Consider the following 16,443-nt stretch of genomic DNA (forward strand, 5'->3'; position numbering starts at 1 on the left):
GGGATTTTGATTGAGATTGTGTTAAATCTATAGATAAATTTAAGAAGACTGACCTTTTAACTTTAGTAAAGTCATTCATTCAGGGAACACAGTATACCTTCCCATGTATTAGTTCTTTAACTTATTTCATCAGTGTTTTGTAGTTTTTGGCAGAAAACCAAAGAACATAAATATGTTTTGTTAGATATTTAACCAAGTATTTCTTGTTTTTGGAACTATTATGAATAGCAACATTTTTTGTTTTAGTTTTTAGTTGTTCATTGGTAGTATAGAGAAATACAATGAATATTTGTTAACTTTTTAGTTCAGGTAGATTATTTGAGATTTAATATGTAGACAATAATGTGTGTGAATAGAAGTAGTTTTATTTTTAATGTTTTGCTTTTCAATCTGTATACCTTTTATTTATTTTTTTCTCACCTTATTACATTGACTTGAACTTCCAGTATGACGGTGAATACAGGCAGTGATAGAAAATATCTTTACTTTGTTCCTGATCTTAGGGGAAAAGCATTTAGTTTTGCCCCACCAAATATGATGTTAGCTGTATATTTTTTGTAGATACTCTTTTTCAGGTTAAGACAGCTTTTTCAATTCCTGGTTTGGTAAGTGTTTTGAACATAGAGGGATGATGAATTTTGTCAAACGTTTCTCCTGTATCTATTCATATAATCATATGTTCTTTTCACCTCAGTCAGTTAATATGGGGGATTAAATTGAGTGATTTTGGAATACTGAAACAGTTTTGCATTTCTCCACCTTGTTGTGGTGTATTCTCCTTTATATATTGTTGATTTAACTTGCTAATATTTGATAAGAAATTGTGTGCCTTTGGATGGATGAAGCTGGAAACCATCACTCTCAGCAAACTAACACAGGAACAGAAAACCAAACACTGCATGTTCTTACTCATAAGTGGGAGCTGAACAATGAGAACACATGGACACAGGGAGGGGAATATCACACACCGGGGCCTGTCGGAGGTTGGGGGGTGAGAGGAGGGAGAGCATTAGGAGAAATATCTAATGTAGATGACAGGTTGATGGGTGCAGCAAACCACCATGGCACGTGTATACCTATGTAACAAACCTGCACGCTCTGCACATGTACCCCAGAACTTAAAGTATATATAAAAAAAGAAATTGTGTGCCTTCGTTTATGACAAACATTGGTCTGCAGTTTTATTTTCTTATACTGTTTTCTTGTACTATTTTGGTATCAGGTTTGTGTTAGTTTCATAAAAAGAGTTAGGAAGCATTTCTCCCTTTTGAATTTTCTGGGATAAATTGTGTAGACATTTTCCATCAGTATTTGGTAGAATTTTCCAATGAAACCATCTGGACCTGGAATTTCCTTTGTTGGAAAGTTTTAGCTAAAAATTCTGTTTATTTAAGTGAATATGGGACTATTTGGGTTATCCATTTTTTTCTTGAGTGACTTTTGATAGTATCTTTTGAAAATTTATCTATTTCATTTAAAGTTGTTGAATTTACAGGCAGGGTTATTAATAGTATTTCCTTATTACCCTTCTAATATCTGTAGGGTCTGTAGGGATATCGCCTCTTTCATTACTGCTCTTGGCAAGTTGTGTCCTATCTCTCTCATCCTTTCTTTTTCTCCCTCCATCTCCCCAACATCAATTCTTCCATACTCCCTCTTTTGGCTAGCTTGGATAGAGGTTTATCAATTGTATTGATCTTTCCAAAGAACCAATTTTGAGTTTCATTGATTTTATTATCTTGTCCTGTTTTTGATATATTTCAATTTTTGATTTCACATATTTTTATTCTTATCTTTATTATTTTCTTCCCTGTGTTTGCTTTTTGTATAGTTTGCTTTTATTTTTCTAATTTCTTAAAGTGAAATTTTAGATTATTTACTTGAGAGCTTTCTAGCATTTAGAGAATGTAACACTATAAAATTTCCTCTAAGCATTGCTTTACCTGAATCCACAAAATTCAATCTATTTTATTTTCACTTTCATTTAGTTCAAAAAAATTTTTTTTGAGACTGAGTCTCACTCTGTTGCCCAGGCTGGAGTGCAGTGGCGTGATCCCAGCTCACTGCAACCTCCACCTCCCAGCTTCAAGTGATTCTCTTGCCTCAGCCTTCTAAGTAGCTGGGACTACAGGCACGTGCCACCACACCCAGCTAATTTTTTGTATTTTTAGCAGAGATGGGGTTTCACCGTGTTAGCAGGATGGTCTTGATCTCCTGATCTTGTGATTCACCCGCCTGGGCCTCCCAAAGTGCTGGGATTACAGGCATGAGCCGCCACGCTCAGCCAGTTCACAATATTTTATTACTTCCTTTGAGATGTCCTTTTTGACTCATGGGTTATTTAGAAACATGTTTTAAGTTTCCAAAATTTGGGAATTTTCCAGATATCTGTTACTGATTTCCATGTGGTCAGAGAACATACTTTTTATGATTTGAATCCTTTTAAAGTTGTTGAAATTTGTTTCATGGCCCAGTATATACTCTATCCCGGTGAATGATCCAAATGAACTTAAAATGGATATATATATATTTTGCTATTGTCATTTGGAGTGTTTTACAGATGTCCATTGGTCAAATTATTTAATAGCGTTGCTTGGGTCTTCTATAGCCTTGCCATTTTCTACTTGTTCTATTGATTATTGAAAGAGGAGCATTAAAAGTCTCCAAGTGTAACTGAAGATTTGTCTAGCTTTCCTTTCTGTTTGATCTGCTTTTGCTTCATGTCTTTTGAAGCTTGATTTGAGATACATGCACATTTAGAATTTTTATATACTTTTGGTGAATTGGCCCATGTATAACTATATAACTTCCTCTTTATCATGAGTAATTCTTCTTGTTTCATAGTCTACTTTTTCTACTATTAATATGCCAGCTTTCTTTTGGTTCGCATTTGGATACTATATCTTTTCTCACTCTTTTACTTTTAACCTATCTATATCATTATGTTTAATGTGGGCTTCCTGTAAATAACATATAGACGGGCCTGTAAAAAATTCAAACTGGATTGACAGTTCTTTCAGCATTTAAAAAAATGCTGAGATATTATTCCAGTCTCTTCTGGCTTACACGGTTTCTGGTAAGAAATCTAAAGTCATGCAAATCATTTTCCACTCTATGTAACGTTTTGATTTTCTAAGGTGCCTTTCAAGATGTTTTCCTTTATATTTGATTTCCATCAGTTTGATCACATTTTTTTCTCCAAGGGCCACCCCTTTCCTGTCACTCTGGGCAGGGATCGAGGCAGGAGATTTATCCTTCAGCTTTTTCAGACCATGTCCATTGCGCAGTTTCCAAAACTGCCCTGTACTGGATTATACGCCAGGAGATACTCACTGCCATATTAACTATCCTTTGGGTTTTGATTTCTCTCTTCAATTTTTCTGACATAATTTATTTTTCAGAGTCCTTATATGTCTGCATTATGATTCTGTCCAGGGTTGCTAGTTATGATCAGTGGGGGAAATAGGGTGGAGTGTGCTTACTTAGCCAGAACTAGCAGCTGGAAGAGTTACTCTTAGTGAACCTGAAATGAAGAAATGTAAACCTCCATGGCTTGGAGATGAGAGAATATGTAAAATAGTAAGACAAGGGCCTAATCCCCAACTCCTGGTCAGGAATTAGGAAAAGAGACCTGTTAATTTGACTAGAGATTCTTTTAGGGTCTGTGAATGGATATAGGGCGCTGTAAGCGGCTAGTATCTTTCAGCCGAGAACTAGAACCTGTGAAGCAAAGCTCATGAAAATGTCTGTCTCTCTGACTCATCGCTCCCCGTCATATTTGGGTATCTGGAAAACAACTTTTTTTTAATGTCACATGTATTTTATTTCATTGAATATTATATGAACATCGGGAAGAGTGTGAGACAACAAATCCTAGTTTATCAACATACGTAACAGAGAGGAAGAAGGCCCAAGCAAACATAAGAAAAAAGTTCTGCACTGAAACACAGTCGGCCGGGCGCGGTGGCTCAAGCCTGTAATCCCAGCACTGTGGGAGGCCGAGACGGGCGGATCACGAGGGCAGGAGATCGAGACCATCCTGGCTAACACGGTGAAACCCCGTCTCTACTAAAAAATACAAAAAAAAACTAGCCGGGCGAGGTGGCGGGCGCCTGTAGTCCCAGCTACTAGGGAGGCTGAGGCAGGAGAATGGCGGGAACCCGGGAGGCGGAGCTTGCAGTGAGCTGAGATCCGGCCACTGCACTCCAGCCTGGGTGGCAGAGCAAGACTCCGTCTCAAAAAAAAAAAAAAAAAAAAAAAAAAAAAAAGAAACACAGCTATTCCATTCTACTCATCTGTAAAGTTAAAGTGTAAATATTAGAAAGTAATACAATATTAAGACACTGAAAGAAAGAATAGCCCCTAGATTTGTGGTACAAGTGTGTGGCTGTGAAAAACATCTTTATACATGAAGAATTCACTGGAGTGAATATCAGAGTACAAACAAAAGGGGTTGGAATTGAGATGATGCATTTGATTTAATATAAAGTGGAAAAAATAGAAGGTAAAACACAAGATGATTATAACTGTGTTTCATGTATTCTGTGATTCCACCTGGATGAATAATAAGCAAGAAATGGGCAGAGCTGTCTAAAAATTACATTGCTCATGTTGGGGGAGTGAAGCATATGAGATTATGGGTGTCTCATTGTTTTATTTTTCAAAAATTTCCTTAATGTGGCTGCTATGGTTTGAATGCCCCCTCTAAAAGTCATGTTGAAACTTAATCCCCAATGTGGCAGTATTGAGAGGTGGAGTCTTTAAAAGGTAGTCGGGTCACGAGAGCCCTCGTGAATTAATGGATTAATGAGTGAATGAATGAATAAGTCATCATGGGAGTGGGACTGGTGGTTTTATAAAAAGAAGAGAGACCCCAGTGAACACACTGAGCTGCCTCGCCATGTGATTCCCCGTGCTGCCTCAGGACTGCAGAGTCCCCACCAGCAAGAAGGCACTCGTCAGATATCTGCCTGACCTTGAACTCTACAGCTTCCAGAACTGTAAAAAAATAAGTTTATATTCTCTATAAATTACCCAGTTTCAGGTATTCTGTGATATGCAACAGAAAGTATAGTAAGAAATGGCTCTATGAGCTTTTCAAATATAATAACATATAAGAACAATTTCTGGCCTATTGCCTGATAATCATAGTGTTTCCCATTCTATTTCTGTCACTTATTTGGGAAGGTTTTCCTGGTTCTCACCTCTCAGCCCAGTCATCCCTGTTGCATGTTTCTATATCACTGTATTGATGACAATTTACTATACTGTAAAGTACAGTACTGATGACAACTTTACAGTTAATGCTTTGATTTTCTATCTTCTCTGGTAGACATGGACTTTTGCAGGTGAGGGCAGCATATTTTCTTGCTTACTGATACATCTTTAGTACATAGCTAGTGCTTGTCTATGGGAGGTACCTAATAAATATTTATTGCCTAAATTATCAAGTCTCCAAATAAAAGAGAACATCAAAAAGCTAAGAATTTTATTTTGCACTGTTTTTGGCTCTTTTGGTCTCAGCACTTTTGGAACCCATACCTCACTTTCTCTTTGTCTTGACAAACACTGTCCACATTTTCCAGCCAACCCAAAGCTGGATGACATGGTGCATTGAGTTGGCAATTAACCAAAGGAGCGGCCCAGTGATGAAAGAATAATCCACAGAAAAGGAAAACCAAACTCAAGTTTTGGCTAAGGCTGCCATCATCAAGAAGGATCTGAGGAAACCCAACGGATTATGGCCAAAAGGACTCTAGTGGTATTGCTAAGTCAAGTCCTCTCTGGCCCCACTCCTATGAAATACCAACCAAACATACTGGTGCTAATTCAAGTGCACTTTACTTTAGGACACTTTGTTTCATTTTAGAAGCAAGTATAGGACATCACTCAAAACACAAGCCACACATTACAATGGCAGGCTGCAAGTGGCTCTTACCCAAACAATCCTAGCATGTAAGAGTTAGAAGAGCCCTTCAACATGTCTATTCCAAACACCTTCCTCCAAAGTTGACACAGATTTTCTTAGCAACATTCAAGATGAGTAATCACCCAGTCTTCCCTTGAGCACTCTGAGTGATAGTGAACTCCCCATCTTTCAAGACAGTTCATTTCCTTTTCAGAGAAATCTCTTCTAGACTTGGTAAACATGAAGTACATGTGCTGACACTCTGAGCCCCACACTTGTGGCAGAGATCACCAATTTATCACAATGTTTTTTGGGTTTTTATTCCCACCAAGCCTAGGTTTAGCTTTACAATCATCCTCAACATTGTTTTTCATTTGGATAGAGGTCAATTTTCAGTCCCTGTTGCAGTTACTAGAAAGTTAAGTCTTCTGCACACAGCTCTTCTTCATGCTCTCTGTGAGCACACAGGACTCTAATAGTTGGGGGCGAGGACAGTGTCAGCCCAGAAGTCTTGAGCGCATTCCTGGAACACAGTTTGGGAAAGACAAAATCTGCAGGCTGGTGGGTTGGTATTAGGCTCTCCAAAGCCTGAGACCCACAAGGTCAAATACTGGAAACAGGCATTTCTTAGGCACTATGAATAATCTTTCCACTGACTTCTGAAAGCCTATACTGGGGATGGAAGCCTAGGGTCATTGACGCACTGGGACCCAGATTGAGGGCAGATGAAGGCTGCTTGTGGTAAAGCTGGGACTAGAACCTCAGTCTGTGATTTCTAATGTGTTGAGTCCCCTATCAGACCAAATTGCCTTTCTTTGATAAAGCATTAACATACTATTTCCCCAATTTCATTTTGAAATCGTGGGTTGAGTCATGAAGAAGGCAGGTCATCAACCTGTATAGAAGAACGTTGGGTCCAGTGAAACATAGAGTGATTCCTTGCAACTTCCAGAAGAGTTTGGGAGATTCAGTTGTGAATAATGCTAACATAGTTGCAATGTTAGATTAGTACAGGTTTACTTTTAAATACTTAATAATACAAAAGACTTGCACAGCTTCAATTCATTTAAGCCTCCCAATAATGGGTAAATTTTAAGTTTCCTGAAAAGTGAGATTATCCATTTAGACAATCCTGTTTTTGACATAATTGTCCAACGTGGAAGAGGAAACTTGTTCAGGCCTTCCGTTTGTCTTATCATCAGTGACAGCTGAGTCGATTTTCTCTTCTGGTGGGTATGCTTTGTTCCTTTTGGAAAATGCCTGACTAATTTCTGCCTGGGTTCTGTTTTTGGTCTCAGGCAGCACAAAATATAGGTAGATAGCACCTGTGATACAAACTGTAGCAAAGACTAGGAAACAGTAGGTGTTCAGACTTTTCTGTGGAAAGGCAGAGACAAAAACCATCAAATAGATAATCAGCAAACTTGCTGTCAAACCATCTCTACACAGATTTTTAAAATAGCTCCACACTCATATACCAATACTCCTAGACAAAACACCATGTGTGGTGCTGGCTCTATAAGGCAAGTGTGTTATCACATGAGGCTTGAATAAATCAGCTTCAAACTCTGGTAAAGATGAGAAAATGGTACTTTTGTTGTTGTTGTTGTTGTTGCAAATTTGGCATTTAAAAATTAATCATCATGAAAGCAAAATGGTATGCTTGCTGAATATTAGCTTAAGCTTATATTTACAATTAACCACATTGTCTCCTTGCCTGAGACAAGAATGACATCGAAAGGGAAGAGAAATGCCTCAGTTCATAGGAAGAATGTGGAGCATAGAACAGGCCAAGGTAATGCCAGTTTTTCTAATATGCAAATGATCTAACTCACTAATTGACACTCTGAGACGGCCTTGCACAAATAAGAGAGATGAGAAAAAATAGAAATGTTCAAAGCAATCACTCCTTTTTATGTATCCTGATTAGTGCTTGGACTAGAATAACCCTGCCAACTGCACTAGACCTTGAGCTTCTCAGTGACTCAGTCACCTCTGTAGCTCCTGTGCCTCATAGGAGGTACTCAGGAGATGTCTGTGGAATAAAAGACTTGAAATCCTAGCCTGAAGCAATCCACCTGCTTTGGTCTCCCAGGTACTAGAATTATAGGCGTGAGCCACCTCTCCAGAAATAAAAGACTTTCTGGGTCCCAGCTGTCACGATTGTGACTATCATAAACAACAAACATCTATTGATCCAAAGATAAGGTTACACTGTCTTTGAATAATACTTCCCAAGAAGCAATATCCAGACTTTACTCCATTACTTTCTATTCTTTGATTTGACAAACATTTATTTTTGGAGAATGGCAGAGTGCTTAAGCTTGATCTCTGGATCACATCCTAGATCTACCATTTACTAAATCTGAGACTCTTTGTGCCTCAGTTTCCATGCTTGAAAAAGAGGATAATCATGGTACATGCAGGGTTGTTGTAGGAATTAAGTGAGACATTCCCTTTAAAGTGCCACATGCAGTAAATGTTCCACACCTGGGGGTGCTTAGCTCTTGAGACTGTGCCTTCTGCTCACACAAAGATTTCAAGAGCAGTGTGGAGGAGGGGGAGAGTATGGGCTCTGAAGCCAGCTGAGTGGGATTCAAATCCTGATCCCATTACTCACATGTTGTTCTAACACTTATGATGTGCCATTTAAGATAGAATTTCAATCCACTGAGCATCTGTTTCCTCATTTGCAACATGGTGATATATACCCACATATTATTTTGAAGATGAAATGAGATATATCAATTTTGCATTCAACATCCTCCACACCCCCATCTGCAATTTGGATGGACATCTGACTTATCAAGTCCAAAGTGGAGCCTCTAAAACTGCCTACTCTAGCCTTCCTCATCTCTGCTGATGGCACCTCCATCCTTCTGATTGATTATGCCAACAAAAACACTTGGAGGCAGGCTGAGCTTCTCTCTCTTGCTCTGTCTCTCCCACCCACATCTGCTCCATTAGGAAATCATGTTGCTCTACCTTGAAATGTATTCCAAATCTGAGGATTTGTCACCACTTCTATTGCAACCCAATTTTGGTGCAAGCCACCATCATGTCTTGCTTGGATTTTTGCAATAGCTTGTCAACTGATTTCCCTGCTTTTCACTTTAAGCATAATCTTGAGATTATTCTTTTTTTTTTTTTTTTTTTTTTTTTTTTTGAGACGGAGTCTCACTCTGTCACCCAGGCTGGAGTGCAGTGGCCAGATCTCAGCTCACTGCAAGCTCCGCCTCCCGGGTTCACGCCATTCTCCTGCCTCAGCCTCCCGAGTAGCTGGGACTACAGGTGCCGCCACCTCGCCCGGCTAGTTTTTTGTATTTTTAGTAGAGACGGGGTTTCACCGTGTTAGCCAGGATGGTCTCGATCTCCTGACCTTGTGATCCGCCCGTCTCGGCCTCCCAAAGTGCTGGGATTACAGGCATGAGCCACCGCACCCGGCCGAGATTATTCTTAACAGACAAGCCAGAGTGATCCTGTTAAACAAAGGACAAAAGCTGTCACCCCTCTGCTCAAAACCCACCATGACTTCCTAAGTCACCTGCAGGAAAGCCAAAGTCCTCACCATGGCCTCCAAGGCCACCGGCCATGTGTCCCTCTTACTTCTCTGATCTCACTCTCCTTACTTTCTTTGATCGAACCCCACTGCCTTTATGATTTCCCTCCAGTATTGGGCCTCAGAACCTTTGCAAATGCTGTTCTCTCTTGCTGGAATAATCTTCGTTTAGGCCTCTGTATATCCTGCTTTCTTACTCCTCTTCATCTAACTTATAGGTCATTTTCTCAGAGAGGTTCTCTTTGACTCTCATTTCTAAATAGCCCCTCCCAGCCCTACTTCATTGCTCTTCAAAAACACTCACCACTATGCAGCATTGTAGTGTGCAACTGCCTGTTTATCAACCTTCTCCCTACCAAGAGGTAACTATCTGAAGGCAGAAGTCATCATTTTTCTTGTATTCCCAGAACCTGGAGAGTGTCTGATATACAGTAGATGCTCTGAGTATCTTACTGAGTGGATAGATGGACTGAGGCTCAGAGAGGCTTCCTGCCCTATCCCAGGCCACACGCAGGGCTTTCTAGGACCTCTCTGACACCCACACAGCTGCCTCTTGCTTGGCTTTCTTTTCCCAAGGGACCTGATGGGTGTCGCGAGGATTAATCTCACAGTTTCACAAAATTCAGTCAAGGACACGTGGCTCAGCCGAGCACAGTAGCTTACGCCCATAATCCCAGCACTTTGGGAGGCTGAGGTGGGTGGATCACTTCATGTCAGGAGTTCAGGACCAGCCTGGCCAACATTGTGAAACCCCGTCTCTACTAAATTTACAAAAATTAGCTCAGCATGGTGGCAGCCAACTGTTATCCTAGCTACTTGGGAGGCTGAGGCAAAGATTAAAAGTGGACCCCCTCCTTACACCTTATACAAAAATTAACTCAAGATGCATTAAAGACTTAAATGTAAAACCCAAAACTATAAAAACCCTAGAAGAAAATCTAGGACATTCAGGACATAGGCATGGGCAATTTCATGACAAAAATGCCAAAAACAATAGCAACAAAAGCAAACATTGACAAATGGGATCTAATTAAACTAAAGAACCTCTCCACTGCAAAAGAAACTATCATCATAGTGAACATACAACCTACACAATGAGAGAAAGTTTTTGCAATCTATCCATCTGACAGAGGTCTAATATCCAGAGTCCACAAGGAACTTAAACAAATTTACAAGAAAAAACCACCTCATTAAAAAGTGGGCAAAGGACACAAATAGATACTTCTCAAAAGAAGACATTCATGCAGCCAAAAAAACATATGAAAAAAAGCTCAACATCACTGATCATTAGAGACACGCAAATCAAAACCACAATGAGATACCATCTCATGCCAGTCAAAATGGCGATTATTAAGAAGTCAAGAAACAACAGGTGCTGGCGAGCTTGCAGAGAAAAAGAATGCTTTTACATTGTTGGTGGGAGTTTACATTAGTTCAATCATTGTGAAAGACAGCATGGTGATTCCTCAAAGACCTAGAGGCAGAAATGCCATTTGACCCAGCAATCCCATTACTGGGTATCTACCCAAAGGAATGTAAATAATTGTATTATAAAGATACATGCACATGTATATTCATTGCAGCACTATTCACAATAGCAAAGACTTGGAACCAACCCAAATGCCCATCAATGATAGACCGGATAAAGCAAATGTGGCACATATACACCATGGAATACTATGTAGCTATAAAAAGGAATGAGATCATGTCCTTTGCAGGGACATGGATGGAGCTGGAAGCTGTTACCCTCAGCAAACTAACACAGGAACAGAAAACCAAACACACTGCATGTTCTCACTTATAAGTGGGAGCTGAACAATGAGAACACATAGACACATTGAGGGGAACAGTACACACTGGGGACTATCGGGGGGTTGCAGTGGAGGGAGAGTGTCAAGCTTAATATTAATACCTAGGTGATTGGTTGATCTGTGTAGCAAACCACCATGGCATATGTTTACCTGTGTAACAAACCTGCACATCCTGCACCTGTACCCCAAACTTAGAATAAAAGTTAAGGAAAAACAAAAAGCTCAGAAAAAGTTTGGCTAGCCCTGCCCATCTCACTCTGCTGAGGCATTCAGGATATGACCCAATATTCTTCAGGTTGAAAAGAATAATTTGCTCCCTTCCAGAATTTATTGAACTCAAACTGGATTTTACAACTCGAGTAGAATCAAAGAGGCATACATTTGCATGCAATTTTCTCTGAATCAGAAAATACTGGCACTCCACACTGGAGACTGTTTTTTGCAGGCTTTATAACAAATGGCCCAAGCAACACTGATGCTGACCGCAGCAAATGCTGCCAACACGATCCCAGAGCTGGCGTGTGGAGGTGAGCATGAAGGGACGTGGGCTCCTCCCCACAACCACAGTGGCTTCCTTTCTCTGTTGGTGATGAGAGGTCTAAGGATTTTCCATTTTACAGGTGAGGGAACTCATATGCTTGGAGAGGAAACCTATGCTTGAGGAGTATGCCCAGGGCCCTCTGCTAATACATGGGCTACAATACAGGTGTGATTCGTGCCGTTGTCTGTGGCTCTATCGGCTGAGATATTTTATTCTGAGGAAGAAGTCCAGGCTTCTTAGGGGTCTGTTTGAGGGCTGGAATACATTCGTCACTGACACCTATTGGAATAAGTGAAACAATCAAGATGCGTGAGTAGTTTCTCTTGGTGGCTGCTGTGGGCTGAACTGCGTCCTTCCCGAAATTCATACGTTGAGTCCTAAGCCCTAGCACCTCAGGATGTGATGAAGTTAAAATGAGGTATGAGGTCATTAGGGTGGGCCCTAATCCAATATCCTGCTGTCTTCATAAGAGAGGAGATGAGGACACAGATCCACACAGAAAGGAGACCACGTGAGGACACAGGAAGAAGCCAGCTGTAAGGAACATGGCTGTGCTTTGGTCAAGGGTAGGCTGAGGTAAACATCCAGAGTGACTCAGTGAGTTTAGAGGGCAGGTGTATAACACCACTTGCTATCACAGCCATGTAGCTGTAACACGGGAAGGGCATCCCTTGGCCCTACACCACTGTTGTCTGTAAAAGGTATAACTGCCCTGCTGATGCTGTACAGGCACTCTCGCGCTGGCGACCAGAGAAAGAGAGAGAGAACCAGAGATGTCCATCTGCAAGCTGGAAAGAGGGGAGCCAGGACACAGCTCGAGTTCTGGTGCCCAGAGGAAGAGTTAAGCTGCTGACCCTAAAGGGTGAGCTGGCAGTGCAGCCATGTGTGGGAGCTGCTGGACTAAGCAGCCAAGACAGGGTGGACAGTGTGAGAGGACTAGTGTGAGTGAGCTGCTGATGAGAGAGCTACACTGCGCCTGTCTACAGCCCCCTGAGTGTTCTTCCAGCTGTCTGCTCATTCACCCACCCCCTTCAGACCTCAGCATGAGCTGGAACCTGACCCTGGGGATAAAAACTGGTATAGCCGTGAACTTGACAACAACCATTTACAAGCCAAGGAGAGGGGCCTCAGAAGAAATCAACCCTGCTAACTCCTTGAGCTCAGACTTCTAGCTTCTAGAATTGTGAGAAAATGAATTTCCGTTGTTGAAGCCTCTAGTCTGGCTATTTGGTCATGGCAGCCTGAGGCCCGAGTAGATGAACACAGTAGCTCTTGATTGCGGCTGAGCTGGCTTTCAGAAGGGAGGTAGGTCAGAAATGGTTCCTGTATGGCGTCTACAACACATACATGTTGCTCCCGTGGGTGGGTGTGGGTGGGGCTGGGGTGGGCTGGGGTTGGGGGATGTGACTCAGAACTTGTTAGCCCTGTATTTCTCTAATGCATTGATCACTGCTCACAGCAGTCCCCTGAGCCCAGCTCTCTGACTTGCTAAGTCCCTCTCCAGAAAGGAAATTAACCGTGGGTGCCTTCCCAGGCTTGGGTCAGGAGGCTGACATTTCACAAAATACTAAACGTAACTACCTGCCCAGTGTCTCCATCCGTGTGTCCAGCCTGGCTGTTCCCGCTCCAATGAAGGTTCATCAACAGTCACACCTGCAATGTTTCTTTAATTACCCCTGAAAACCCAGACACCCTGGATGTGCCCAGCTTCTCAGGAACTGTTTCCAGAGGGGATTTGTTTCGAAAATGCCCACAGGCATAAGAAAAGGCTCCTAAATGACAGGCAAGAGAAGCAAGAACAAAACAAAGAATTGATTCCAGGTTTTAGAAATACAAAAAATTATCTAGGTTTGGAAGTGCAGTGACTTTGCAAGTTACTACATCTCTCTGAGCTCATCCCCTTGCCTGTGAAAGGGAGTGATATAGGCACTACCTCCCAGCACAGAGAGCGGCGGAGTACTCTGGGCACACAGCAAGCGTTCAATGAACACTATGCTAAAGTGGCATGCTGGTGCTGTTAACGCTCAAACTGTGGCAGGCAAGCAAGGTCTTTCACACCCCGCACCTGCGAGTGGCTCAGAAGCTAGTGGCCTGCTTCTCGGACACACAAATCTCAGGACTGGGCCATGTGAAGGTGCTGGAAATTCTCTACTTAATTTATAAACGTGATGGGGCAACCGTGTTGACAGAAGCAGCTTGAAGTTAACTTTTGCCATCATAATGACGATTTTACTGACACCTGGCTCTGCTGGCTTTGAGCCAAACTGTAAAAAGCCACTTAAGGTTTAAAAGTCAATTGAAAAGATAACTTGTTATGTTCTGACTGCAGCCACGTGAAGATGCCCCCGCATGGGAGCAAATGAGTGTGGGACCTTGACAAACTCCATGGCTCATGGAGCCCCCAACAGCATTTATGTTTCAGAAATAGAGTGGTTGTTGCTAAAACACAAAGATGCCTTGAAAGTTACAGGGTGTGGCAGCCTTTTAACTCTGAGACCAGGAGGCTGTAGTAAGTGATGGATGGAGCAGGAAGATGAGGATGAGGTGGTGAAGTGGAGAAACTGGGTCTGATGCTGACTATGGGACCTGGGCTGACCATGTCTACTTCCCGGACCTCCTTGCCTGTACAGTGGCGAGGATCAGAAACTCCAGCTCAGGACTGTGTGAAGGTGATGTGGGGACAGAAAGCCATGCATGGGGGAGTGGGTGGCACAGAGCAACTGCTCCGTAACTGTGAATGCAGGAACAGCCACCATGCAGGCTTGGAGCTGGGGTGGCTGGGGCTTGGAGTGCCGCAAATACTGACCTTCAGCTCCCCCACGCTGGCAGCAGAATCTCTGGGATGTGTTGCGCTTGGCACTAGTAAATTAGCAGGCAGACTCCGAACTGAGTGCACAGAATAGTTGGTGAGGGGAGGAGGACAGGATTGAAATAGCTTCTGAGAATGGATGGTGATGTATCTGACAGATTCTCACCTTCTCCAGGTGGTACCACCCAGCACTGAGGGCAGCAGAGAGCCCTGGTAGGCATTTGAGCAGGGATGCTTCATCCTCCTTCTGCATATGCTTCTGGGCCCCTTGCTCTGTGCAGAAGGCTTGCAAAGACTTTTGGGTTCCTGCTCCCAGATAACCCTCTGATCTGATCCTCTATCTCACCCATCTTTCTTGCTCACTCTGTTTCAGTCATATAGGCCTCTGGGTGGTTTCTTACACAGGCCAAATCTAGCCCTGTCCAAGGGCCCTACACTTGCTGTTTTTCTAGCCAGGACTTCACCATTCCTGGACAGCTCTGCTCCCTCATTCACTCAGGCCTCTGCTCAACTGCCATCTCCTTCTAGAGCCCTTCACGACTGCCCCATCTCAAATAGCACTTCTGCCTCCTTTGTTTCCCCATTCAGCTCCAGGACCAGGAAACACAGGCTTTGTTACCACTCTATCCTCATTGCCTAGAACAGTGCCTGGCACACAGCTGGGACTCAACATATATACGTGTTAAATTAATGAATTCAGTTTCCAATGAATAGATTCTTTCCCTACCCAAAAAGAACTTGTATCTGATTCTTGAGTATGTGGGCATTTTCCTACTGATCACTGTCACCCTTGGGACAATGATCCCATTAGCTGTGGTTATGATGATGACAATGAGGATGTTAAATGGGTGGTGGTTTGCAGTGTGCGCTGGAACGATTAGATGGAATCTGTCTTACACAGTGATGAGCACATTGCAAAAATGATAAATAGGTTGTAGGTTTGAGTTGCTAACCTAGGAGTCCCTGCATAGCCTCAGCAATGGGTAGCCCACGCCCATAGCATTTAGGGCAGCTCTAGGAAGGCACAGGAAAGAGAAAGGGATGAAAGGTTTTGCCTGAAGCATAGTTTCTTTCTTTTTTTTTCTTTTGGAGAAAATATTTGGCTTATATAGCCCCTTTATTCTAGTCCTAATCCTCGATGCATTAGACATAAAGTTGGAAGTGTTTTTATATATATATACATTAAATTCTAGGGTACATGTGCACAATGTGCAGGTTTGTTACATATGTATACATGTGCCATGTTGGTGTGCTGCACCCATTAACTCATCATTTACATTAGTTTTATCTCCTAATGCTATCCCTCCCCTCCCCCCACCCCATGACAGGCCCCGGTGTGTGATGTTCCCCACCCTGTGTCCAAGTGTTCTTATTGTTAAATTCTCACCTATGAGTGAGAACATGTGGTGTTTGGTTTCTGTCCTTGAGACAGTTTGCTCAGAATGATGGTTTCCAGCTTCATCCATGTCCGTACAAAGGACATGAATGCATCCTTTTTTATGGTTGCATAGTATTCCATGGTGTATATGTGCCACATTTTCTTAATCCAGTCTATCATTGATGGACATTTGGGTTGGTTCCAAGTCTTTGCTATTGTGAATAGTGCCGCAATAAACATACGTGTGCATATGTCTTTATAGCAGCATGATTTATAATCCTTTGGGTATATACCCGGTAATGGGATGGCTAGGTCAAATGGTATTTCTAGTTCTAGATCCTTGAGGAATTGCCACACTGTCTTCCACAATGGTTGAATTAGTTTACAGTCCCACCAACAGTATAAAAGTGTTCCTATTTCTCCACATCCTCTCCAGC

At 42.1% G+C, this 16,443-nt stretch overlaps 1 protein-coding gene across 1 annotated transcript in view; it reads right to left on the bottom strand.

The window, feature by feature from the left end:
• Positions 1–5,819: 5,819 nt before the first annotated feature.
• SLC2A9 (solute carrier family 2 member 9) overlaps positions 5,820–16,443 on the bottom strand; it is a 166,635-nt gene continuing 156,011 nt past the window's right edge. Inside the window, exon 8 of the mRNA XM_033213748.1 lies at positions 5,820–7,285. Coding sequence (XP_033069639.1) covers positions 7,031–7,285 — 255 coding nt within the window. The 3' untranslated portion in view covers positions 5,820–7,030. The remainder of the gene's footprint in view (positions 7,286–16,443) is intronic.

The sequence above is a fragment of the Trachypithecus francoisi genome, unplaced genomic scaffold, assembly GCF_009764315.1.
Source record: "Trachypithecus francoisi isolate TF-2019V2 unplaced genomic scaffold, Tfra_2.0 Lachesis_group1, whole genome shotgun sequence".
Classification (NCBI taxonomy): domain Eukaryota; kingdom Metazoa; phylum Chordata; class Mammalia; order Primates; family Cercopithecidae; genus Trachypithecus; species Trachypithecus francoisi.